The 27806-nt window shown below is 40.1% G+C and overlaps 2 protein-coding genes and 1 pseudogene across 2 annotated transcripts in view; 2 read left to right on the top strand and 1 right to left on the bottom strand.

Moving 5' to 3' along the window:
* Positions 1 to 3346, bottom strand: part of LOC113164896 (guanine nucleotide exchange factor VAV3) — an 80956-nt gene extending 77610 nt beyond the window's left edge. The window contains exon 1 of the mRNA XM_026364434.2: positions 2980 to 3346. Coding sequence (XP_026220219.1) covers positions 2980 to 3186 — 207 coding nt within the window. The 5' untranslated portion in view covers positions 3187 to 3346. The remainder of the gene's footprint in view (positions 1 to 2979) is intronic.
* A 4226-nt stretch (positions 3347 to 7572) lies between these two features.
* On the top strand, positions 7573 to 16263 carry LOC113164718 (annotated as a pseudogene).
* Positions 16264 to 18698: 2435 nt separating this feature from the next.
* Positions 18699 to 26802, top strand: sh3glb1a (SH3-domain GRB2-like endophilin B1a). Its single transcript, XM_026363044.1, has 9 exons — positions 18699 to 18897; positions 19330 to 19471; positions 20247 to 20375; positions 21141 to 21274; positions 21683 to 21775; positions 24261 to 24350; positions 24905 to 25005; positions 25487 to 25721; positions 26308 to 26802. Exons 1-9 carry the CDS (start codon positions 18835 to 18837, stop codon positions 26413 to 26415), a joined length of 1095 nt encoding a protein of 364 aa, XP_026218829.1. The 5' UTR covers positions 18699 to 18834; the 3' UTR covers positions 26416 to 26802.
* The last annotated feature ends 1004 nt before the right edge of the window (positions 26803 to 27806 follow it).

Here is a 27806-nt window from a genome sequence, read left to right as displayed (position 1 = left end):
ATTGACAAACATGAAGTGCCTAAAATAATAACACCAAGACCTGCACATCGTTCTGGAGCAATTTTAGCCCATTCTTCAAGGCAGAACTTCTTTAGCTCAGCCATATTCTTTGGACGTCTCGTGTGTGGCTCTCTTTAAGTCATTCCATAGCATCTCTTTTGGGTCACTTGACCACTCCAAAAGTTGGATTGTTTTTCGTTTTGATTTGTTTTTCTGAAATTTGTTTTGTGATTTGGGAGTTTCAGCTGACACACAGACATTATCCTGAAGAATTTTTGATACGCCCAATAACTACAAGCTGGCCAGGCCCTGATGCAGCAAAGCAGGCCAAAATTTCTTCCACTATACTTTACGATTGGGATGATGTTTTCATGATGATATGCAGTGACCTTTTTATGCCAGATGTAGTGCTGTGTGTTCTTTCCAAATAGTTTAATCTTAGTTTCGTCAGTCCACAAAACATTTTGTCAATACTGGTTTGAAATCTCAATGAGTTCTTTCGCAAACTTCAGACATTCAGCAATGTTCTTCTTAGTAAGTAGGCTCTCCCTCGTAGTGTCCTGCCATAGACACCCTGCTTGTCTCATGAACACAGATGTTAGCCAGTTCCAATGATGCCTTCAAATTAGCTGTCACTCTGGGTTGTTTCTTTACCTCACTGATGAGTGTTTGTTGTGCCTTGTGGTCATTTCGACTGGCCGACCCACTTCTTGGTAGAGTAGCCACAGTCTCAAAGTGTCTCCATTTGTAGATTGGTTGAATAACTGTAGACTGGTGAGTCTTTGACATTGTAACACTTTCCAGCTTCATGTAAATCAACAATTCTTGATCATAGATCCTCTCAAAGCTCCTTTTAGTGAGGTATGACTCACATAAGCATCTTCTTCTTGTGCCGAGCAAACTCAAAAAGTTTTATTGGTTTTGTCAGTGAAGGTAGATCTAGTCCACACCCTCAAAATAATTTTTTTCCAGGTATGTTAATACCTGACTGCTTGGACGTTATTACTTTTTCCACTAGCACTACAGGGTTTTTATGGTTGTTCTCGATAAAGGTATGAAAGATCAGATTTCTTTGTGTTATTACTTTAGGCACATTATATTTATTAATACTCTTGACTTAGATGGAGATCAGATCATTTCCTTTTTGCCAAATGAATATAGAAAACGATGAAATTTATGAAAAGGTTCACATACTTTTTCTTGCTACTGTATATGTGAAGTTGAAGTTAAATACAGGGCATTGTGACTAAACCTACTACTAATGCTAATTCTCCTGGCTCAGTGTGAGTGAGCCATTCAGTCATGCATAAATCTAAATCTGTCTATAAATAACCCAGACTGGGCCAGGCAAGGCCAGGCACTCAGCATAAGTCAAGTTCACAACCCTTCTACACATGGCAGCTACATTATTATGTCATTATGTCATGACTGGCTGTAAACACTGAATGTCTCCTTAGCAGTATTAACTGTAGCATAATTTCTAACAGTAAATGGACCGAAGGGCTCTTCTTACAGCCCTGATCTCGTTTTCTCAGAAATCTCCGAGTAAACAGATCCTTAGACAGTTGATTTCCATTGGCACTGATGACATTAAAATCTTTTAAGCTTTAGTAAATTGTCCACTTGACCTGTCCACACAAGTCGAACAGCGGATACCCAGTTCGACTGTGAAAGAACAGTAACAGCATATCATATTGACCATACTGCTGTGACAGTGAGTTTAGAGTGCTTTTTCCAGGAAACAAGCCTAATCTACCCCTCCATCAGTTGTGCAGTAGACCTAAAACACTAAACTGACATTGAAACCTTAACCACCTGTTTTGCATCTGATGAGAGTATTAGAGCACCCAATATCTATTATTGCAAACACAGTTTAGCCTGTGTGTGTGTGTGTGTGTGTGTGTGTGTGTGTGTGTGTGTGTGTGTGTGTGTGTGTGTGTGTGTGTTTTTCTGGTGCTGTCTAATGTTTCTACAGCAAGTCTGCATGCTCAGTAGGTAAGTGTTCACCTCACAGTGTGTTGTCACAGGGCCAGGCGCCCAGATTCACTGTTATGAAGGCAAATATTAATCTGATCCAAGCTCCGGCTGTCGTGTTATTGAAGCAGATGGTACCTGACAAACAGGAACCACGTGACCACAGATCTCTATTTATCTCCAGCCAGGCTTTTTAATCATACTCTCAATAAAAAGATATCGTAAAATGGCTCATTATACATGTTGTTAATCCTATGAAATGAATCCACTTATCTGATTAGGAAAGCCCACAACAAAACCTCCTCATCACTTCACCTTGATCCACCGTGTGTCTGCATCACCTGCAGGGGGCAGAGTTCCGAGCTCTGTGTGCATAACGGTTCAATGTGACAGTATTTGTTATTACAAGTAACTTGTATTAAAAACTGGAGTTTAAAAAGATAAGAGTAAACTGATTTTGCTCATTTGCGCTCATAGTGGGACTTCTAAATAGCATTAAGTTCACCGAGTTCTGTGGATACCAAATTCCGTCCGTTTCCACGTCAGTTTAGAGTTTCATTGCTCTCTGTCATAAGTAGTCACATCGTAAAAGTAAAATTAACAGCTCGTCCTGTTGAGAAAGGGCGCACGTCTTGTTCGGCATGTACAACCATGGACTTCAGCGTAAAGAAACTCACCGATTATCACTCAAAACTCTTCTATTTGCGCCGCTTTTCGTCACCAGACTGCACCGTGGGAGCGGCAGCGAGCGGCGTAACCAAGATTTTAAAAAGTAGACATTTACTTGAAACCGACCTCAAATTGATGGATTGTGTCATGCCGAATTAGGTAAATACATATTCACATTCCCACTGAGCTGTCAGTGATGTTACAGCGTGTGTATGCGTTTGCCGAGAAGAAAGATAACTTTAAACTTGCGTAGTCCTCACGAAGCCTGGCTACGCTCTCGTCGTCGGCGCTAAGTTGTAGTTTGGCGACGGAGCGACGAGCAGACGTTCCTCTTACCTGTGACATTTGCGGTCTGAGGTTGATCTCCTTGAGGTTGATGGACTGGGATTTCAGATTGTTGAGCAGATGGCACAGGAGGACTCCATCCCGGAGCGTTTGGGCCAAGTCGAATACCTGTGCAGAGTCCCATGTAACCCGGTGGTTAGCTGGAAGCACCTTGCAGTTTATTAACCATAACGCGCATTGCCTCCAATACTCCATCATTCTTCTGACTTCAGCCGGACGCGCTTCAGGAGAATGGATCCTCGTTTTTTGTTTTGTTTTTTTAAGAAGTGGATCTGCCTCGAAACGCCTCGGGAACCAGATGAAAAAGGAACTGGAGGAACTGGAGCACGCAGCGAGGAGAGGCAGGCAGCCACTGAAGGATGACAGTCCGGTGTACTGAGGCTGTGGAGCGCACCCTGCTCGCTCTCTCTCTCTCTCTCTCTCTCTCTCTCTCTCTCTCTCTCTCTCTCTCTCCTCCCTCCCCCCTCACCCACTTTTTCACCTCTTCCGCTTGTCACCCAGAGCGCTTCAGTGTGCTGACATTACAGTAGCCTACAACACATAGTCTGCAGCCACACTGAGTGCAGAACATAGGATGTCATGAAAGATAGGCCTGTTTTAATATTAACTATGATTGTTTGACTTGTTTATTTTATTTGACTATGTTTGATGCCCCAATTCTTCTCCTTGTGTAGATATCTCAGCTGCACAGGTAGTGATAAGCGTTGACAATTAATCATTACACGAGAGTGAATTACACTTTCCTCAAAGTTTGATGAGAGTAAAGCCAGTTGTGGTTATGACTCATAAGCCCACTGGAACCCTACCTACCTAAAGCTGAAACCAGAGTGTAGTTTATTGTTAAATTATATTTTATTAAGCACTATACATTTACGAAGTCTTATTTATGAACCACTGCATGATCTTGTTCAGTGATGCATCTTGGGTGTTTTCATCAAAGCCGTCAAAAATCTTTCATTTGCATGAGTGAACCATTAAGTTTGGGGAGGAAATGGTGTTCTGTTGCAATAGAGCGTCTGTTGTCTGTCTCTATGCTGAAGACTGGAGGATAGAGCAGAAGGGTTTCAAGCTACTCTAAGTGTGTATGTGTTTTGTGGGAGGTTCGCTGAAAAGGGATTTTCTAAACGTTGAGCTTCCTCATTTTGGAATTAAAAAAGGATGTTGGACAGTACATAGTTTTAGAAAGCAATCAGCAGTTTTACTTTTATTGTGAGATGATGGAAACTATTATTGTTCCTTTGTTGTTCCCTTTTCTGCGTCAACCTAGCAGGGGTCCTGTACAGAAACATAACGTTGGTTACGTACTGTAACCCCAGCTTCTATGAGTATAGGCGTATTGTTAGACTAGTTCTATCGATTTGAAACTCTTCTTTTGTTAAGGAGGTTAAGAGGTGCATTGGGACTGGAGCTGATCCATGGTGGACAGCTCGGCAGTGTATCACAGGGCTGCACATAGAGACAGCCTTTAGCAGAGGTGGCCAATCCTGGATTTTGAGAGCCACTGTCCTGCTTTTTTTTTCAACTGCTTGCCCTACCCACTGTTAAGTGCCTGGACCAGGCGTGTTCAGCCAATCATAAGCAGTACGTACAGGGATGGTCTGAAAACAAACAGGATAGTAGCCTGGGAGGACCGGGCTTGGCCACTCACTTGCCTTTAGTCTGTGGAAAACCAGAGTACCCAAAAAAAACATGCATGCCTGGGGACAACATGCAAACTCTACACAAAAAGTTGTTACTACCCTCCTCTGTTTTCAGGCTTAGGGTTAACAAATAAACATTTTCTTAAAAACTCGGTGTGAATTTTACTTGTTACTAGAGTTCATTCACCTTAAAATGTCTAATTTAAATTTTCAGACACCTTTACAATTTATAAACATGAGTTTTCTAACTTCAGATCTTTTCATTTGAAAGGATGAGTTGAATCAACGGGAGAGTTAAATTGAGTTGTGAGAAATAGTGAGAACAATTTCCCAGAATGTAAAAGGAAAGAATATATCTTCACATGACGACTCATGTTAACTTAAAATCTTGTGTTGACTGAACTTATTTACTGAACATTAGACAACTTAACTCAGCTAGTTTTCCATTTTCAGATCTTGCAAAAGAACATTACTGACTACAGTATTACACCTAAATACATTTAAATAGAATTTTCAAGGCAGGAAGTGAACTTACTTTCTCAGTTAAATAAACTTAAAATAAAACGTAGAATCTGTGTACTGTACTCACTCTAAGAATAAGACAAATCCAGTTTGTGTAAAAATACAAAAGTATTTGCATTACTAATGTGTTTATCCTACAAATGCATATACCTGTCTATGAAGTCAGTATGGTTGAGCCAAGTTGTTGTGTGCTTAAAATGAGGAAACATACACAAACTTCTCTGGTTAAACATGTAGGCATCAAATGGTTCAAAGTGCTCAGTCATGGCATGAAAATCCATTGAGACTAGTGCAGAATGTATTTACCACATGCCAGCTTATTATGAAGCCATACAATTCATGGACAAACACACAGACTGCCCGAGAACACTTGGACTGTTTTGTGAAGTTGTTTTAGGGCAAGACGATTAAGTGCCAGTGGAGCTGTAAGAGTAGAAGACTGATGTGAGCACTTTACAGGCATAAATGAGAAGCAGCAGAGTGTGCCTGCAATACGATTCAGATTAAAACAAGTTTTTATTGATCCCTGTCGGCCTGATAGCATAACAAAAGAAATAGGCCACACGAAGACTGAGGAGTAAACAGGAGTAACATCTAAATTAGGACGAGCGGAATTAGGACGAGCGGAGGAAAAAGCTGCAGCAATTTATGGAGAAGAAAACAAGAACATCACAAATGATAAAATGAGAGCAGTCTAAACATGTGCATTATGTAACAAAGACAGGAATATGGGAACACCAATATGTGAAAACTGCAAAGAATAGAGTGCGCAGAAATGTGCTGGTAATCACTTTAACAGAGCTATATGAAGCTGGAGAAGACCTACACACCTTTCAGTAATATCACCTTATACAGCACATACAGCAGAGAAAAGAGTCTTTAAGATTTGCAGAGGAAGAAATCTCACTGAAGAAATGGCACTATGTAACACAGTGAGTAAATAGACAGTCATGTGCTGTGAAGATTAATCTGCAGCAATTGCAGCTGTAAACACTGTGATCCCAGAATCTTCACTCTCTCTGCATCCCAGTTCTTTAGCTCCACTTCTTTACTTGACTTGTAAGATTTGGATGAATGCCAAAAGTGTGGAGAAGCCAACACGCTTATTCTTTCGTAGATGCACATTGTGTGCAGATGAAGACTTAACAAGAATGGAGGGAGTTTGTGTGGCTCAGTTGCAATTGTCCAGCTTTGTCTTCTAGTGGCTGCACGCTGGATGCCAGAGAAGGCATAGCACAGATGACATGAGAGGTGGCTAGTGGCCGGAAAGCAAATGCTCTGCATTTCCTGCAGGTTTACCTTATGAATATTGATCTTTCTACCTTATCTGACACTTATCGTATTTACATGCATTCACATATGTTTTTTTCATGAACAGGCCCCTCAAAGATAGCATAGTTTCTAATCTTTAATGCGCAGCAAATTTCTAACTGCTGACATCCATAACCAGTGATGGGTTTTTCAGGACAGGGCTCATCGTTTTAGGGCTTTGGCGTGTACATGTTATAACAGTTTAGATTCTCAGTAGTGATTTTGTTAAGTTCAACTTAACTAATAAACTAAATCTTAACTAGTCATTTAATAAAACATTAAGGAATAAAATGAAATACGTTTAGGATGCCACATCTTTTGATGGAAATTAAAATGATCATCCTACAGAGGGCTGAATTTAAAGACACTATGGAAATGTGTAAGTGTAGAAATGATGCAGCAGGTTAGTCCATTTTATTGAAATTTCATTCCAGCAACTCAAAATGATACTCAATAGTTTGTTTACCCCCCACATGCTTATATGCAGGCCTGAAAAATAAGGCATGCTCCTAATGAGAAGACTGTAGATGCCCAGAGGTATCTCTGGATATCTGGATCATCACCAAGCTTCCAGAGAGTCTGAGGTGCAACTTGGCAGCATTCTCTCACCACATGAGGCCGGGCATTGACCTCATGTGGTGACAGTGGTTCTGGGTTCACCAGGAGGAACCCAGAACCACTGCACTGGTGTAGGGTCCAAGGATTTCATCTCAATACCTACTAGCACTCAGGGTGCCGTTGTCCAGCCTGTAGAGGTCTGTGTGTCCCTCCATTGATATGCCTCCCCAGACCATCACTGACCCACCACCAAACCTGTCATGCTGAACAATGTTCTAGGCAGCATAATGTTCTCCTCTGCTTCTCCAGACCTTTCATGTCCCTCACATGTGTTCAGGGTGAACCTGCTCTTATCTGTGAAAAGCACAGGGGCCCAGTGGCAGCCCTGCCAATTCTGTTCTCTGGCAAATGCCAATCAAGCTCCATGTGCTGGGCAGTGAGCACAGGCCTCCGTAAAGGATGTCGGGCCCTCAGGCCACCTTCATGAAGTGGCCTGCTGGAGGTAATTTCGTCAGAGCAGAGCAGATACCTGTTGACGGGTTAAGGACCTTCTATGGCCTTGTCCAGCTCTCCTAGAGTCCTGGAGGAGTTGGGCTATCCGTTCAACCTCTGTAGGGTCCAGGTATCACCTCATACTACCAGTAGTGACATTTACTGTACACTAGCCAAGTGCCAAACATGTGAAAAAACTGTAAAACCATGGGATGACCACAGTGGCTACAAATGAATGTTTTCAAACTCCCCATAACCTCTCTAATATTGAACACAGCTTGCTTCCTGAATATGGTTGACACTTTTCTTATATTTAAGTCTTTAATCTATAAAACCTTGCATTAAAACTATTTTCAGTGCTCCAGCCTCTATCTCACAATAAACAGTTTTTCTAGATCTCTTGTGTGCTGTGTGCCTGTCACAGGGCTGATGGCAGCCTCCCCACGTCAGAAAACTGACACTGAGGCGACATATTACAGCATTTCAAGTGGAGTGTTGCAAGGTGAAGAAGAAGCTTCTTAGGTAAGGACAAATAGCCAAGTTGATTGCCACTGACATGTAGCACTTTATCATGATCAGTCACATTGTTTCAAGGACTTTGCTGGACTAATTGAAAAGATACATGCATTGTATTTTAAGATTTGTGTATTATGTCTTAAAAAGGCTTAATTTAAGCTTAATTTTTCCAAGCCAAATGTTATGTCATCCAATATAGTTAATACACATGTTTTATACGGTAACTTCTTTTTGCTCAATCTATATTTTTTGTATCTACATAAACAGTGGATACCAAACCAGCAGATTTCATATTTAGAATTAGAAGTAGTTTAGTCGCTGGCTCTATTATAATCAATGAAAGCGAGCAGTGAAATTTTCCAGGAACTGTTTTTTTTATAATCTTTTAAAACACAATGTTTTAACACAAAGTGAAAGTTTCACAGTATTTCCTTGTGGATACTGTAATGAAAGCAGATTGCCTTGAGCATAGCAGACAGATGCATTGGGGCCATTATTGGGGCCGCAGTGGCAGAAGAAGCAGGTATGATAAACTGTTATGTGATGTTAAAGTTGATTCTGACTTAATAACAGCAACAGCAGTTTCCACATTACAAACTAAATGTGCTTCTTTCTTTTCCCACATCCAAATAATCAATACGCCTTCTGTGTGTTTTGACACCGCCATGTGGTTTCTACAGTTTCATGCTGTGTTTAGATCTGTCTGTGTTTATTTCGTGTATTGCAAATGGGGCACGCAAGAGTTTATAAGTGACACTTGTTTGATTTATTTATTGTACGATGAATGCTTCTTAAAAGCTTGTTAGAAGTGTTACACAATGTGAAATTTAACAGTGTCTCATTGTTTTCTTGAGGGATCCACAGAAACATTATCAGTAGCATTATTTAACTGTAGCAACAAGTTTGCATGTAGATAAAGTTCCGGGGTGCTGTCGTAACTTGCGAGTCATGTTGACTCAGACATACTGTTGTGAAAGGCCAGTTTCTACAAAAGCTGCACTGATAAACTGACCACTATTTAATTATTTTTACTACCACATTATTTTTAACATACTATATAACAATGCAAAGTAATCCCAGTAATAGTTTTTGTTTGATGACTGTGTAAGATGCACAGTGGATCCAAGTTCTCTCCTCCATCACATACACAACAGGTCATGCCATATCCATTCCATCCAGAAAGAACCTATTAAATGTTCCACTCTTTTCCGTCTTTGTTGTGTAATGTGTGAGCGTCTGCGTGTTCCACACCCTTACAGCCCAGCCCATGCACTGGATCTACAGTCCAGACAGGCTGAAAGAAGTTCTGTCTGATCTGGAGCCTTGTCCCGAGTTTCGGCCTCAGTCAGCAAATCCTTTCTACCGCAGAACAACGGGCGAGCAGACCTGCTACGGAGACCAGGCGTATGTCCTGCTGGAGTCACTGAGTCAGTGTAGAGGTACTGAAATTCACACAGAGCACAGTGTGTCATATGTTAAAGAATAGATTCACACAATTGTTTCAAGTCAGGTGTCTACACCAACACTAAAACTGCTTACTTGCTGTAATCATGCCTGCTATTAAATACTGGTCTTTAAAAGATTATTGCCTTATATGCTTCCCATGTAAGCGAACACTGATAAAATCCTCTGTGCAAAAATGTATTGCAAAGTTTATTGCAATAAGATGCTTTAGCTTTCTAACTCAATAACCTGAAGTTGCCTTTTTGGTACTAAGGTTCCCTTTTTATGACTTTCCTTCCACTGACAGGGAATTTTATACTAAAATGACTTTGGTAAGTCAGACTGAATTGATTATTTTTAATTAGTTACTGTATATTTTTTTGCCTCAATGTTTAGCTTTAATTGTCAAACAAATATGTATTAGATGTTTACACTGATGTTATCAACAGCATTAAATCCAATACTGTTTAAAATACTTGGTTTTCTAAGTGGAATACATACACTCAGTACACTGGCAAGAAATGGTTTTGAAACAGCAGGACTTTTATAGACTCATACACTGATAGCTAAAAAAATAAACACTGAAAAGGACAACTTCCTCATTCATGTGTAACAATTTATTCAGCAGGTAAAACAGTGTGTTTTAGAAATAAAAATGACCCAAAAAAAAAGCAGTGTTTGCCTTGAGAAAGGAAGGTTATTGTCTGTGAGAAATAGCCTACGTGTACACTTTAGTCTCCAAGTACATGAAGAAACTGGATCCCAGTGCACATCTGTCCAAGAAGACAAGTATGTTCGAGTGTACTTGAGAAACAGATGCCTCATTGCATCCTCACTTCAGTTCATGAAAAGATGATAGATACCTACCTAACACTATCAGTGAAGCATGGATGTGGAAACATGATGATCTGGACAGAATATGGTGTAGCTGGTGTAGCTGATCTCCAACGCGTGCAGGACATCCTCAATCAGCACAGATACTACTCCATACTGAAGAGGCATGCTATTCCGTCTAGGTAACAACTGATCGGGGGTAACTTCATTGATTGATTGCTTGATCGATCAATGGATTGATTTTGCTAAAGTTGAACATGCAAATTTGATTTGACCATTATTCTGTGCTTCAAAATTAATTAACGTTACTTTTTATGTTTTGTAATCCATTTCCAACCATTTGATTGAAAACAAACATGTAAGAGTGTGGAGGTTTCCAAACTTTTTCTTGCTAATGTACTTCGAAGCAAAAGTAGATAGAGTGAAACCAAACCTGGAGCATAAATGTCTGGTCTCTAACCAACTATCTTCAGACTGAAAAAGCCACTTGGATGTGTAGTGAAACATTTCAACCTAACAAGAAGGAAGTCCACACCACAAAATGTGGAAAGTGACTGGTACTACGTATAACGAGATGGCTAATTATTAAGCTGGGAATGTGAGCAGTCAGGAATCTGGCAACAGCAAGAGGATGAGGCAGCAGGGAGAAAAAAAAAGATAAAATCAAGTAAAATCAAACCACATTAAGAATGGTAATGAACTGTAACCTGTTTCACTTAAATAAACTCAAAATATGCCATCTTCTGTGCTATTCAAACAGTAAAATTCCACTTTAAATGTTAGATTTATTAAAATTGTAAAGACAACTGACATGTACCATGATGTTTGTGTAAAGATACAGCATGTTATGTGTTTGCAGATGAGGATGTGGAAGACTTGACCAAGCACTTTTGCAAGTTCTTTGGCCCAGGAACAGTGTACAATCTGCCTCTCAATGATCCATACAGGACGAAAGGAGGTACTTTGACACACTGACAGATGTGAGTGCTTCTCTAACAGTCTGTGCATCATGCTTTTCCGCCGCTGATGGGGAATTCCTGCTCTATGAAACTTTTCCATCCAGTCACACTTCCCTGTTCTTGTCCAATGTTTTGAATAGTTGGTCAGGATATCACATAAATACAGTGCTGATGTAAACCATCATAACAGCAGCACAGTGCACCAATGGGTACAGTAACCTGCAGACAGATTTATGACTTGGAATAACGTAAGATGAGCTGTGTCAGCATCATGAGCAGTGATCGCCAACATGGGTGAGACAAAGAAAATAGCTCCACCTACAGAAACTTAAACTGCATTTGCAGAAAGTTCAAGCGTCTTTCTCTTTCTCTTTCTTTTTCAGGTTCCAAAGTCAACCTCCCTATTGATGACCCATGGAGGAGCGCAAGCCTGAAAGCTTTCATGACTGCATACAGTAGTTATTTTACTTTATTATCATTTAAATTGAAAATCCTTCATTCACCTAATTGTTTAATTCACTCTAATGGCTAACTTTACTACATGTGATATGTCAGAATTTGGGAAGATTTTAGTGAAACTTTTTGTGATAGCGTTTCTACCACAGTTGTTAAATGTATTCACTTGTTAAATGACAGCACCAGTATAGAAGTGTCACAAAAATAACTGTGGTTAGACAAACTTGTTGTAGCCAAACACAGTGGAAACCACCACTCATTATCAAAGTAACAATGGTTGCTTTCTTTATTAGATGCATGAATTGGTTTTGCAGTGAAGATTCATGGTACTAAAACCTTTAACTGCACATTCTGGGAGACTCAGCATGTGAAACTACTTGCATGAGGTCTGCATGAGTGCTTGGTTGTGATGTGGGACTGATTGTGTTGTTAACTGGAAATATGTTGTTGATGGTGTGTAAAAACCTCCCCAGGCTGATATTTGTGGGTTATTAGAATTTCTGTGTGTTTTTTGAGACTGTAAAGTAGACTGTCAGATATGCTGGGCAGTCTGAGATGCTGGGCAAGGTGGAGAAAGCAATACGGGTCAGCCAGACTAATACCATGTGTGTGGCTGTGACACCGGCTGCTGCGAGGTAAGTGTGAAGAGTTCAGTGAATAAATATGACTGGCTGTGTAAAGTGCAAGGGGACAAACATGTTAATATTTGCTTTTCGTTTTAACTGTGTAAGGTTTTTGGAGCATTTCATCCTGAATGGCCCTGATCCCAATGTTCTGGACACTGTTCAGGCTCAGCTCAGTGATCCAAAGAGACAGAACCCACAGGAGCTGGACCACACTGTCATTGGTGAGACTAAATGTGACTTTGAAGCTGCTTTAATCTGTATCTTTATAGCAACAAGGTTTGGAATGACAATGTGAAACCAATGTTTAGTGTAAAATGTGTCACTGATGTTCCTGTCTAACATTGACCTGCTCCTGATCTTTTACAGGAGATCCCTTTGTGCAGAGATAATAAAATACATGTATACATAGAATGTACAAGTTGTTAAGTTTCTAACTTAATGTAAAAATATGGCAAATGTCCATCGAAATAGTAGTCAATAATTTAAGCTATGCAGAGTAATTAGTGAATTCCAGCCCAAGATACATTGCAGTTCATTCCACTAATAGGAAGTATAGCACCTATTATTCAACCTCAACAATAAGGACTGGACAAGGGCACTGAGGTTTGCACCTTAGTGAAGTGCACACATTTAGTCTACTTCAACACCACAATATGCTACTCAAGTTAGAGCTAGCATGAGACTTGAAATTAATCCACTGCTTTGCTACGCTCATCTACCGTCCTAGGTGTGAAACATTATCAAACTAATAATAAATAAGAAACTGATAAACTTACTAATTAAGCTTAAGTTACTGACATTATCTGATTGGTTAGAAGGGCGTGTTTGGAAAAATGCTTATTTACTTTCAAGTTGTAGGGTTTAGATTAGAAGATAGATACCACTGTAGAAACTGTCCACACTTTCAAATGATTCTCACCTTATGCTCTTCTAACTAGCCCCACTCTGGTGGGGGACTTGCAGCATCATCTCTCATCCAACATGTGTCTCCAGCAAGAAATGTAAACAAAAATGGAAGATACACACACTCCTACATTCAGGAACATAATCATATGTAAGAATAATTATTTCTTGTATTTCAAAAATTGAAATATACTGTTGTCACTGAATGTGTGTCAACCCTAGTGGGTTTTTAGTGGGCCAGCTGACCTGAGTCTCTTCTCTTTTTTTTTCAACAAGCAGCCAATTCAGGAGCAGTGAGGCATCTGTTTCTCAAGGAAGACACTCGGTATCCACAGCCATAAATAAGCTCCAGTATTTGAATAATAAACAATTCAGATTATTTCTTTTCCTGTGTCCTCTAAAGCGCTATCTACCAGGTGAAGGACAACCTATCCAGGACATCCCAACAGCTCATACCTGCTGTGTTCACAAACACATGAGGTAAGCTGGTCGGTAATAGCAGGATCCTGGTCTGCTGACTTGGCAGGGCCTGCAGAGTCTTCCTGTCAGTAGGTCTGCCGGCTTTGATGTCCTCACTAATGGTCTCCCTCCTCCTCCTGCATCCTTTTTGTTTTCCACCTCCCGTTGAGATGAGTGTCTCAGGTTTTACAGAGTTAAAAGGTTGAGATGCTTGATGTACACATAAAAAGGCCTGCTCACCAAATCTGTTCAAAGTTGGCTGTACAATTCATATAGCATACTAATATAGAATACATTCCAAAAGTACAGTAACATAAACTTTTTCTCACAATTCAAGAACACTTGACTCAACCCTCTATGTTATGTTTTATTGCTAATCTGTTTCTTTTATTGTTTGGCATGTCCAGCTTTGCCTGGTGCATTCTAGGAGCACTTCATGGAGTCTGGGCTGACACTGAACCATTTAGATGAAGCAGTCAGGGATACCATGCGCCACGGGGGATGCACCGCCAGCCAAGCCTCCTTCATAGGAGCCTGTTTTGGGGCACAGGTATGGAAGATATGACACTTTTATTTAATTTAGGAACATATACATGCATATTCTATCCTAATCTGCAGAAAGTACCAAAACAATGCTACCCTAGCTTTTGTATAAGCATAGCTTCTAAATCATCAGTGATAAATTAATGAGTTAAAGACATTAAGACATTAGCAGTGTGCTACATTGACAATAAGGGAGCAAACACGGGCACTTCCACTATACCCAAATTTCTAGGCCTGACAATAAGCTAGAGAGCCAGTAAAACTGTAATGTAGCATAGAGAAATGCACTTTCCAATACAGTACAGCAGGTGGCAGCATACACCTTTTACATTGGTTTGTAAGTCACCATTACAATCAAAGAAGAAGAAGCAAGTCTTCTGAGCTGCCTGTCAGAAATGACCACACTGAAAATTCCACAAGATTTCTAATAATGCTTATAATTAATACTCAGGCTTAGAACACCGCCTTTCTCAAGAGGGTGCTGTGGTGTGTCTCTCTGTATGTGTGAAATGTAGTATATATAGTAGTTCAGAAAAAACAATCTAACCCCGGTAAACACTGTTAAAACCAAATTCTAATTTACAATTCTGATGTATGTAGACGTGTGGTTATGTTGAAGTTATTTAATCATTATTTAATTAATAAACAAAGTGGATGGTCGCGTGTAACAGCACAACCATTACCCTTGCACAGTGCATCTCAGAGTTTAGATTATCCACAGACCTGTCCTGCTGCTGCCTACAGATGCTGCAAAGATTTAGTGAACTCAATAAGAGAATTCAGACTCAATCAATCGTACACATTTAGAAATCAATACATACTGCTTCACCAAGGTCCAGCATCAAACACCTTTGATTAAACTTGTTTAAGGAAGCACTCCTCTCACCTGTGCAACTTGTGCTCTGCACTTGACACCAAACATACAGAAGCAAAGCAAATTTAATGGTCAGGAAATGATGAAATGGTGGAAAGGACCAGTGTAAGGATATTATTGGGTAATTAGACATTAATAACAAGTATTAAGCTGTCCCTCACTTAAAACCACTATTTCCTCCCTTTCATAAATGTCAAACTCTGTGTCGTTACCCTTCATACATCTGTGAACTGAAAGTGAAGAAACACCTTTCTCCAGAGTTTACTGTTTCTTATTTGCTTACTTGCCAAGATTCAGATGAGAAGATTGATAAAAGATTGAGGTTGCACAGCCCAGCGTAAAACCACAAGTTGTGGGTTAACCTTTATGTTATTGTTTGCTTGCATTTTGAGACTACAGAGGTTGTCAGGGACCTTAAATGCCATCACGCTGTACAATGAAGACTCACCCACTCGCTCTTTTATGGCCGTTTTGTGTTCATCCTGACACATTTAAAAACTATTCTAATGTTGATTCAAATCCTGATTACTAGCTGGTTCAGGTTGCGCTAAGAGAAAAATGGCTTCATTAGTTTAATTGTAATGATGCTGAACTTAAAGGGGACCAAGGGTGATGCTAACTTCTGGGATGGACTATTAAAATATGCTGCTATCTTGTCTTTTTTCTATTTTCATTTAGTTTTTCTTTACATTAAACACAGCATCCAAACTTTTTGAAAACAGAATTGTACGCAGTGTAGCTTTACAGATGGTCATCATCTTGCACATTGCTGTGTAATTGTGGAGCTTTGATGAGTTTGACAGTGTGCTGATCTTGAAGCTTTGTGCTTCCTGTGAGGCTTTCATCTGACATCTTGATGTGTTTTTTAGTTTCCATGGAATCCCAGAGTCTTGGAAGAAGAGGACCTTCAGATATCCTCTGCCGTTGGAGCTCGCCCAAAACGTGGTCAAAAAACATCCGCAGTTGTAGGTCAGCTTTGATTTCGACTTGGAGTCCATCTGTTCTGATCTAGTGGTTATGGAGTGTAGGTAATTGCATTTAAAACCTTTTTTAAAAGGTTTTTTCGAGTTGTAGGTGGACTTTGACATGACAATTTATGACACATTTGAAAGTCTTGTACTGAATGAAACTCGAATCATGTTCTGTCAAAGATTTAGCAAAATAAATAAATAAAGAACTTTTATGTCTCTAACATCCAAGCTGCTTCTTTTTCTCATGTCTTGTGTTCTGTCAACTGCCTTGTCTTGATGAGGAAACATTATTGTGGATGTTTCAGCTGTTTTCGGCACTTCTTCTCCTTTCCTTGACTGCTTTCTGCTATTGTGAAGTGGAAGAGCAGATTTACTACTGGAACAACTACAGCAAACTGTTCCTCCCTCAAAGGAGCTGTTCTGCCTTCTCACAAGTCAAAGCCAAAGACATAATATCTTTGGCATAGTTTGGTTGTCAAAAATGTGTTGTGCAGCTACTGTTGGAGACCGTTAGTCACCTTTACAGCTTATACGGGCTTGTTCCAAAATAAAAAAAAGAATTGTTAAAACTGTAAATCTGTATTTTTATGTACACTGTCATATTGGTAGTGCATTATGTGAGTGATGGAATAACCCACAGGAACAAATGTGTGGATGGGGAAACTTTTACGTCAGCTAAGCAGAAAGGCTGCAGCTGATTGTCCTACAGAGGGGAAGTCAATGGATTTCTCCTTGTGCCTGACTTCCTCCCACACAGCAGGTAGCAGGCGCTGTTTGGCATAATTACATCCAGACGTGAAGAGTGTTTATGTTCTGCCCAATTCCACGTCCTCGAGGCAAAAGAGGGGAGGGTTTGAAAAAGATATTACGTTGTTGAAATAGTGTCCACATTGTGGCACTGTTACTTATCAACACATCAAATATTATTAAAGGTCAAATAGCAGTTTTGTGTGGATACATACATGCCTACAGACATTATCAAAAAGGAAGTGCTGAATATATGACATCATCTCCACATATGGGCTATTATGAACTGACTGTGACTGACTCTGTACTGGCTGACTCTTTGCATACACTCTACCAGGTACCTGTTGCACAATATGTAACAATGCAGGTGTTTTTACCTAAATATATTCCGTACTAATAAGTTCAAATCACATTTCATGATCAACTATACCAGACTATACAGCTTTTCAGATTATCTGTCAAAATAAAATGTTGTCATTATTCTGGTTATGGTGGGAGGGAGCAACATCCAGGCTGCCAAAAAAAAAAAATACAATTGGTAATCAGGATATATATTCCCCTGACACCAAGTTGGGCTTCTATTAAAATTTAGTATGCTATCAAATTAGCCTGCTTGTGTAAGATAGATAGTTTAGGCAGTTTTGGTCTGACTAGTCGTTGTATGTAATGTCATTTACTGTACAGTACGTAACAGTCTTCATGTCACTCTCTGTGATTGAAGCTTAGAATATCAGACAAACTAAAATGAAGTTGCTGGTGGGGAGACCCTGCAACAAAGGGGGGCAGCTGCCCTTCCTTGCCACCCTGTAGCCGCACCCCTGCTCTCTCCTGAGACACCCGTTTGGCCATTTTGGCATTAAACTGTGAAATTCATACATCTAACACACCTGGTGTGAAAAGGGAAATGGTTGGTCCCGACATAGGAAAGAATACAAATTTCGGCAGATGTTTTTTTTTTTCCATAATGCGCTCACACAATCATTTTTCTGCATATCTATGAACCAAAGAACTGTATTCCACATATTTAATTATGTAACCCATCCCATGATGATCATAATGAATCATTCCTTATCGTCAGTAGGGGCACTTTAAATCAACTTAAACTAGAATTTAAATGTGTTATTATGAGCACAGACTGTCTTTTATAAGATTTTTCAGAACTGGGTGAATTTGACCGTCAGTGATGTCCTCAGAAATTATAATCCACTAGCTTTCACTTTAGCTGTGCGCGCTCCCGTGGACCGGGGCAGGCAAAACTCAACATAAACACTGGCCTTTTTGAATGTTACGCTGCTTCTAAAGAACATTTTGATCTCCCTATGTTTTATTCATAGTGTCCGCTTTCTTCGTGATCTGATTCCGATGTGTCCGCATGACATGAATGTAACAGAAGATTAGTGGAACATATGAAACAAGCGAATAATCCTCAACTACATGCGTTCTTTGCTTTTCCATTGCCCATACGTGAGGTATCGCGAGAGGACCACAGCGTCTAGATTTAATATTTCAGTGTAGTCGGTATTTCAGTTTTTTATTATTATTATTCTTTCTGTTTACTCTTTTTGTGTTAGAACAAACACACTAGTGTCTACGGCTCTGTATAACAATAAATTACCTTGTGAGCCAGAGATAAGCGATGTTTCTTAGAAGCCCAGAATAAAACCACCCACCGTAAAGTTGATCTAAATTGACAACAACATTTTAATAAGAAGCATGATACATTGTACAGAGATCCCTGTTATCCGTGGTAGATGGAAAAAAATAACTGACCCCGATTATCTTGCCACCGTTGTCTTACACGCATGCGCGTAATTTTCTCACACAAGAGGTTGAGCATGTGAATGATCTTGGCCGTATACTATCTTTGTAAACATCAACAGCTGGGTGGAACTCCGACAAAAAGTTGCCTCAATGACATTTTCTATAGTGATGGAAGTTTGACTGTGAGACAAGCTATTTGTTGTATTAAGTTTTTATTTTTCCTGCTGTGCCATGGATTTTAATGTTAAGCGGTTAGCAGCAGACGCCGGTACTTTCCTGAGCCGCGCGGTACAAGTAAGTTTAACCGTTGTTGCTAACCAGCGTTAGCCGCTAATTAGCTCAGATGGCGTTAGCTCGCTTGCTAACACTAGCTAAACAGCTAACGCTACCGAGGCTGCTGTTAGGTCGCTAATAATTGTCAGAGATAAATTTATTTAATACACATAATCAAAGTAAACTTATACAGTGTACCTGTGATATGTCAGACTGTGTAAATGCCAACGCTTTTGCCGTTCAGCATAACGATAAAAGCAGGCCTCAGGAACCATAAGATAGACTTATCACCAGCAGCTAGGCAGATAACGTTAACGTTGAGTTAGTAAACTAGTCCATCACGCTTGCCAACGTTATCTTGTACTTTACATTAAAAACACTTTGCATGACACCTCAGGCTCGTTATCTTCAGCTAAGTTATGTGCGTGCAATAAACAATGATTTCTCTGTCAGTTCACAGAAGAGAAACTTGGCCAGGCTGAAAAGACAGAGTTGGACGCCCATCTGGAGAAGCTTTTGGTCAGAGCTGAGAGCACCAAACACTGGACAGAAAGAATCATGAAGCAGACAGAAGTCTTACTACAGCCCAACCCGAGTAAGAGCACACTTCCACTCTGGAAAGAACTCAGCTGGACTGAGTTCCGACCAAAACACTAACCCACTCTGGGCAGACCCCTTACCTCTAAGTTGTCTTTATACAAAGGGAAAGTCACCAAGTGTTAGTCACGTTGCTAATGTGTTTCTGGACTAATTATCATACTTACTTACATACTGGTAGATGTGTCATAAGACTGAAGATGGATTAATAAATATGTGGATTGATCCACTAGCATTTCAGTATTTTTAATTCTGCCGTTTGTCTTATTTATCAAATAGTTCTGAAAGTTCAGATTTGGTTTATATGTATTGTTTTTATTTCCAATAAGGCATACAAGTAAAATAGCATAAAAATGCTAAACACTTCTTCATGTTGGTGTTTGACATACATCAGTAAGTGGGGTGTCTGTGAGGTCTGTAAGCTCAGCTGTGCATCCTCCTCAGTTCACACCATGGCGCCATATCACTGTAGCACAACAAACACGGACAGGCCAGCTGCCGGTTACAGTCTTTAATAACACTCTTTGTAAACGTGGTCTACTTTTTCTGCATGAACATACAACCTAACATAGTGATGCTGGGTAGGATTGTCAGTGTTCATGAAACAATCAGGTGTGGGAGAGAAATTTGTGTTTTTGCTTGTCGGCGTTGCTGTTACAAACATTTCTATTTTAATTGGCAAATGTAAGTCAGGCTACTTGGGCTGGCTGTCCTTGGCGTCCTCACTGTAGTCTTATGACTATGTAATTGAGTTTTCTTGTTGCAAACTGCAGATGTCCGGCTAGAAGAATTTGTGTATGAGAAATTGGAGAAGAAAGCCCCTACACGTATGAACAACCACGAGCTGCTGGGCCAGTCCATGATTGACTCAGGAAATGAATTTGGTCCTGGAACTGCCTATGGTGAGTAAAACACTGAGCTGTGTGACTGAATTCTGGGAAATGGTGGCTGTGGCTTGCAGTGGTTTTTACTGTTTATCAATGTTCAGTTTAAAAATCTACAAAGGCAAACAAAAAATGTCTAGATGAACCTTGACTCTACAAGTGAAAGTTGATAAACACACTTACTCCCTTTAAAATTCCTTAATTTATAGAACTAGACAGTGGTTAAAAGTTGAAGAAGGACTTCCTTGTTGGTCACAAATACATTTTAGCATTTCATTGTCTAAATTTGTGCTTTTCCTGTCTGTTACTGTATCAGTGACATCAGTTTTGTCAACGCTAACGTGGAAGCAGCAGTGGTCAGAGAAGAGTCTCCACAGTCAATCCACATGCAGCCCAAACATATGTACTGTTCTGTTTTTATAAAGCAGTTATACTTACAGTTTAATTTAATTTAGTTGTTTACGTATTGACTTTTACAAGTTGTGCAGAAACATCAAATAAATGTGTGTCCATGTATGCACAAAGTTTGACTATCAACCCGTGCAAGTACATGGCCCTATAGATGTATCAAATTGTTGGTGGAAAGCAGTTCAGTTTCACCTCCATCCACAGTTTATTATGTCAGCCCCACCGCCATGGTCTCATACAGAGCACATTATACTGATCCACAGGTTATTGTGTTCCTTCTCTTAAGTATTCAGACCTTCGTTGTAGACACAGTGCAATCCCCTGCCCACTGTTGTAACAGGAGTGGGGTTTTCTTTGTGCCGTTTACCACTTCAGGCAATGCTCTGGTAAAATGTGGTGAGACTCAGAAGCAGATTGGTGGAGCAGAGCGGGAGTTCATCCAGAGTGCTGCCATCAACTTCCTGACACCTTTCAGAAACTTTCTAGAGGGTGACTTCAAAACCATCCTGGTGAGCTGGATTCTTGACCGTTGTCAGTGTCAGTTTTATGTATTAACTGCTGTGTTCCATTTCTGTAGTTTTCTGATAATCACTATCTCCAAATTTTCTTTTTTACCTGCTTAAATTCCCTTAAATGTAGAAGTACACCTATCTGGCCCTGACTTAAATCTGGCTGAACCTCAAGGCATTATCAAACCATTCTGTTACACACACAGTTATCATAAACAAAAACATACCTCAGATAACCAGGAGTGTCCTTTAGGTAAGACCAATAATTGCACATTTCATACTCCTGTACAAGGCACGATTAAAGCACTAAACTCATCTGCATGAAAACCAACAGGTTTGTGGTTCTCAGAGCTTCACAGTGAAGAATTATCTCTCTTAGGGTTTTATTGTGTTGTCATTTGTGTCCAGAAAGAAAGAAAGCTACTGCAGGTCAAACGCCTGGATCTGGATGCAGCCAAAACCAGGCTGAAGAAAGCCAGAATGGCTGATGCAAGAGCTGTGGTAAGCACACACACATACACATTGCCAATTAAACACTGCTATTTTTTGCACATGGGTATTTATGGTGTATTTCCTTGTTGATTAATAACCAGTGTTGGTGCAATCTGCTTTGTCTAAAGCCATTGTGGGTGGGAGGTGGGGGGGCTGCCTGGGCGTATCCTCTATCTGGAGTCATGACTGACAAAGTTACACAACATGAAACTATTATTTCTTGTGACTTGAATAAAGTCACATGAGCAACTATAGGAAGTTTAGACTTCCCTTTTTTCTGCGCAGTTGCTTTCTTGCCACGTCTTGTCTTCAAAACTAGAGCAAGCATTGGGTCGCATATTTCATGTACTGACATGAGACAAATAGTGTGGTCTCCCAAATGGACCCGACCTGAGCCGCTAAATATTAGAGTGTATTTAATTTAAGTCAGTTGAGTTTGTGTGGTGGTTTTCTAGTGCCCTCTGAGGAAGACCTATGGGTTGAAATATCTCCCCATTAAATAAAGTAGACATTTGAGAGCTCTAGCCATTTATTTATTTGTTTGGCACAGTCATATTTTCAAGTGCAATTATGCCGATTTGGCCTGAAGTTCGACTTACCTGATCGAACCCTACCCAAACATGATTTCTAATTTTCTTCCCAAACGTTATCCGACTGGTACCTATCCAAGGGTTTTCGGGGATCCAACTCTACTGGCAACAGTTTTAACTTCCCTCTGCCATGTGATATGTGAAACATCACCAAATAAAATTCAATATAAAAAGCCAACAAGTTTTGGTAAAACACGAGCACTAAGTAGCTTCTTTCTTAAAAAGTTTTTATTAGTATAAAGTTTCAGTTTCTGACATTTTAGAGGTGCTGGAACATGCTGAGCCAGCTTTTTCCAGTTAAAAATCAGTGTTATGCTGACTTGTTGGTTTCAATGACCAAACTGATCCCACATTTGATTTTAACTGGCATTTAAACAGTCTTAAAAGTTGCAGATAGTCTGTCATCACTTCCGATCTGCACTGTTTTAATTTAACAGTATCTGAAGATGATTCCTCAGTGTTTATCAACTGAGCCAAAACTTGTCTCGTTTCTGACAAAATCCTTAGAGAGTCGAGCATTATGGCTGTGCCAGGAAGAAAATAGATAAGCTGAGCTGTTGATATTCTACCGTTACAGCAAACTGTGTCAGTAAGCAACACAGTGTAATATCAAAGCTAGAAATGGACTTTAAATTTTAGCTTTTTGAATTTGGCTCAGTGAGCAAAACTGTTCTTCCAACTGGCCCATTCTAGGCTAAGTTATCACTGTGGGCCACCAACGCACTCATTTTATTGAAAATGTGTGGTTCTCTAGTGACTGTTGACAGTCTGATGTGTTTAAACTCTGCTAACAAATGTGTGTTCTTTCAACAGAAAATAAGGTAGTTCATAAAAGAGAGAAATGTTGCCTAAACACAGAGAATGTAAACAGTAGTTTTTGCTGGTTAATACCAGCCTGAGCTCGGCTTTACTTTTTGTTTGATGCTTTGCTGCAACTATGAGTGTGAGGTGGTTCACTGTGTGAACGCAGAAGATGAGAAATATTTGATGTGCTACACCGCTACACTGCGGCTGTCCTCTCCAGGGTGTGGGTTTATCAAAGCATGCTACCGTCACAATCTCATACAAACGCACAGTGTTGAAATGTGTTGTGTTGGCTGCGGCTGTGCAGCAGCTGTAGCTTTAACTTCTGTGTCACTGTTTTCAAAACGCAAAGCAGCAGATGTGAACAGAGGAAGTGACAGAGGTGAGTGGAATGTTGGAGCCATCTTTGAATTGAACCGAAATGCACACACACCAAACCCTCTGATAGTAGTGTCAGCAGCTGCTGTCTATCCCTCTCTTTGTCTCCTCCATGTCACAAACCGCCGGACCTTATGGAAGCACTCCTACGAGAAACAAACGCTTCCTTTGCACCTCTCTGTGTGGCTCAGTCCATTGTCCCCTTCAGTCTCTGCTCCAGCCATATGTTTATTGAACCGCTTAGCAAGTCTCAACAAGCCATTGTTCCGGCAGGTCTCATATTGAATCCACTGGCTCAATATGAGGAAAAGGAAACATTTTGCTCAGGACACAAACTTCACATTCAGTTATGTGTTGTTCCCTGTTTTTCCTTGCCTTGTTATGCCTTTCTTTTTTCCTTTTTTTTTTTTTTTTAACTTGTTTGCTGCCTCTGATTTCCCTGGTCCCAACTCAGTAAAGCCATATCAGGGTATCATTTTCTACTGTGCTTGACACAACTGTTTGTGTATTCATTTAAATGTTTTACTTTGCAACAAGCTCTAGATTAGACCGTGGAGCCAATACTAACATTGCATATTAGGAGGTAAAATGGCTATTGGGGTCATTGTCAGTGATTTAGATTTAGAACATAGTCATTCACTATATTTATCCCTCCTGATGTGTACAGACACATGTATGCTAATTAGTACTGTAATGTATTATGTTTGCTTGCTTCCTCTCAGGCAGAGCAGGAATTAAGGATGACCCAGAGTGAGTTCGACCGGCAGGCAGAGATCACCCGGCTGTTGCTAGAAGGTGTCAGCAGCACCCATGTACGTACTCAACACAGATTCACGAACTTAATCTCACTCTGGTAAATATTAGGCAGCAGCTGACATTAATGCTCTATCTCAAGTCGTTTTCACATATTGAGGAGGATCAGTTCACATATGCAGCATATAGCAGGAGAAAGTCCAGGTGACACCTAGGTAAAGTTTGGAGAAGTAGGGGGTTCCAGTGCATATGTGAAAGCAGCTTCAGACACACACATGCTAGATCCTCATCGCTTGGCAAGAGTGCACACTAAACTATTCGTTTAACAATGAACCTCCAGAAGTATTTATTGTTACAAACATAAAACTAAAGTATGTACCATTTTATAGAAATAGGCTCCAGAATGTTCAGAGATATTTGCTTCTCAAAGTTTTTAAATGGAGAATTTCAACAGTTTCTGCTTGATTAGTAAATTTAGTAGCAAGCTGTACTCATTATGAGTTAACCGTTTGTTTAGCTGCTTAGGTAAAACTGCTAAAGCTAACATGGCTACAAAGTTCTAATTTAATAGGTAGAGTTTTGCTATAGTTCTCATCAAATCTGTTGTTACCAGGCACACCACCTACGCTGCTTGAATGATTTTGTGGAAGCCCAGACTACGTACTATGCACAGTGCTATCAGTACATGGTGGATCTCCAAAAGCAGCTGGGCAGGTAAAATACTACTCTCGCCTCTAATTTCTCTTGTCCTGAATAACTCTACTTAACATTTTCTTACAGTGGAATATGTGAGCTTGCAGGTTTTCTTTGTGAGACGTACGATCCAAAGGTGGACTGACCTCAGCATTCACCTGAGTCACTGCTTATGTTTAAAGTATTAGTTACTCATTTTAGACTAATTTTCCTAAAGCAAGTCATTACAGTCCTTAGACATAGTTATCTTACGTTTTGTGGCTAATCATCCCATTTGACCTTTAGAAACACTTCCTGTAAAGAAAAGGTGCAATGATGATTGTTAGATAAGTGGAAAAAGAAAAGTTCACGGAGGTGTCAGCTTTGAGGGAGAGATAACGGCAACAATTAAACCTCAGTGCTGAAATTATCGTGTCAAACCTAAAAAAGAAAAAAGAAAACACCCAGCTGCACGTCAGTCTGCAGGTGACAATCCTCATCATCTTTCTCGCCCTCCCCACAGTTTCCCATCATCATTCTCCAACAACAACCAGTCATCAGTGTCAGGCGCGGCCAGCATCTCTGTGCCCACTGTCGCTATGTCGGCCTCCCTGCCCAGCGTGTCTGCAGGCCATGGCAGCTCCACGGCATCAGGCGGATTCAGCGAATTGCGCAGCTCCAATGGAAGCCGCAAAGCCAGAGTCCTTTATGACTATGACGCTGCCAGCAGCAGCGAGCTTTCCCTGCTGGCTGACGAGGTGAGCAGCTAATTAATGTGGACTTAAAGTAACCCACAGGGGAGAAGTCCTAAAAAATAAAACATTATTTCAATATTAATTTATATTTCTACTGTCTTTCCATTGATCTCCATACATTTCTACTTTTCACCTTTTATCTCAGTTTGTAATTAACATTTCAGTATCATGAAGCCTAATGTAATCCCAGACCTAAATTCAAGTGTTCAAAGTTTTAACCGCATGTCGCCCTATAGCAGCACTGCATCACTTCCTGTCTGTTCAGCAGAGAAGAAACCACTCCCTTTCCTGGAAAAACGTTCAGCTGTCCATGATAGGCCTGTGGTTAACTAACAGTGGCCCAGCATGACCTCATCCAGCTCAACTACTCACATTCAGAAACATTTTCCAGTCTGCCCTCACTTTCATAAATATGTTTTCTCTTTGACACAGTGTCTAAGAGGTTGAATGCTGTAAAAATGCCATCTGTGTCCGTAATGTGCTGTGACTAATACATGGAGCGTTGATAACAGATGATATCAGGGACTGTTTTGAATAGATTAGATAACCCATAATAAACACTGTGCCCATCATTTTTCTGTCTTTCCAGGTGATCACAGTCAGTAGCGTTCCAGGCATGGACTCCGACTGGCTGATGGGAGAGCGAGGCACACAGAAGGGCAAAGTGCCGATCACCTACCTGGAGCTGCTCAACTGAGACCCACAAACTAGCCCTCTGTAACCAGCTGTGATTTCATATTTATATTGTGTTGCAGGGACAAGCATCACCTTTTCTTCCACTTCAGTCATTTTAGAATGAGTTTTATTTGCCAAAAAAAAGAAAACATTTGAACAGAAGAAAAGGATGTGGACCCATACCCTGGTGTGTGAGTGTGTGTGTTTGTATGCCAGCTGCAGTACATTTCTAAAACCTGCTTTCCTGCCTCTGTGTTTGATGCCATGCAATTTGCAGCATGTGACAGAACATCTCCCTAACTGTAACTTTTATAAAAATGTGTGTACAGTATACATCTCAGATGCAAACCAACATGATTTCCTTCCTCCCTCACTGTTAACGCAGGTATTGAGACCGTTTCTACATTTTTTTAAAATGTAAAAACCTGATGCTGTTTTTTTTTTTAATTATTATTATTAATCTTATTTTTATTCTCTGTTCATCACATCACTGTTGTGGTCATGTTAAAAAGGACATTTTAACCCTAAGTTAAACAGTGCACCATGAATCTGCCTTTAAAAACCATTGGCTTTTTTGCAGCTGTGCCAGCAGTATTGGGACTGTTAGCCCAGTCTTCTGTCTTTGTATCAACCCGTTATTAATTAGACATTAATAATTTGTTCATAAATGCACAATGTGTGATATGTTTGTGACAGGTTTTGGACTTGGGGTTTAATTTGAAAGAAAATGCCTTAAAGTAAAGAGATTTACTTTTTCTAATGTTCAACTCCGCATTGAAAAGAAAGTCATTTTATTCTGGGAGAATTTTGTATATTCCTACACAGCTGCTTTTTGTTTTGTGTGTAAGTGATAAGATAGCATACAACTGTAAAAATAAATACACAGTGTGGTGAATTTAAAGAAAGATCATGTCTCGTGTGTTTGTCAGTGCACATGCATTAACGTTGGGTTTTCCACTAGAGGGCGGAACAGGCGACAACATTTTGGTGAACTGGCCTCTATAATTTTGGATTTTCGTGTTATGCTCATGTCTCTGATGCATCAGCAACTTGACATGTTTTAGATCTGATAGATGTTTGTTTTAATGTTTGTAATTTCAAGTTGTTTGGTGTTAGTTACATTAAAGAGAACATACAAATCTTGCAAAATGCATGTAAATTAAGAAAGCATTTCCTATGCCCTAAACATTTTTCCCCTCAGTCATTTACACAGTGTGTCAGCCCCATAGCTCTTTTCTGACTCTGTGGTCATCCAAACTTGACCTTGGCTTTGTAGTCTGAATTCTCCCGTATGTGTCCTCTTTAGACATTTATTTAGAAAGTCTTGTGAGCAGAAGCAAAGAGTAGGTTCTCTTTACCCTAGTGTTATTTTAAGCTCTCATGTCCTAACCTATTCCCCAGTGACTTCCCCAA

This window comes from Anabas testudineus, chromosome 2 (assembly GCF_900324465.2).
Source record: "Anabas testudineus chromosome 2, fAnaTes1.2, whole genome shotgun sequence".
In the NCBI taxonomy this organism is placed as follows: domain Eukaryota; kingdom Metazoa; phylum Chordata; class Actinopteri; order Anabantiformes; family Anabantidae; genus Anabas; species Anabas testudineus.
Note: the sequence above shows the minus strand (reverse complement) of the source record. Positions and strands in the feature narration are given on the sequence as shown.

What these genes read in the sequence shown, in the direction of transcription:
- sh3glb1a (XM_026363044.1), top strand. Translation starts at nt 18,835, where the DNA reads ATGGATTTTAATGTTAAGCGGTTAGCAGCAGACGCCGGTACTTTCCTG. An exon ending in GTGACTTCAAAACCATCCTG is followed by an intron (nt 21,275 to 21,682) that starts GTGAGCTGGATT and finishes ATTTGTGTCCAG; the next exon opens with AAAGAAAGAAAGCTACTGCA. An exon ending in TTTCCCTGCTGGCTGACGAG is followed by an intron (nt 25,722 to 26,307) that starts GTGAGCAGCTAA and finishes CTGTCTTTCCAG; the next exon opens with GTGATCACAGTCAGTAGCGT.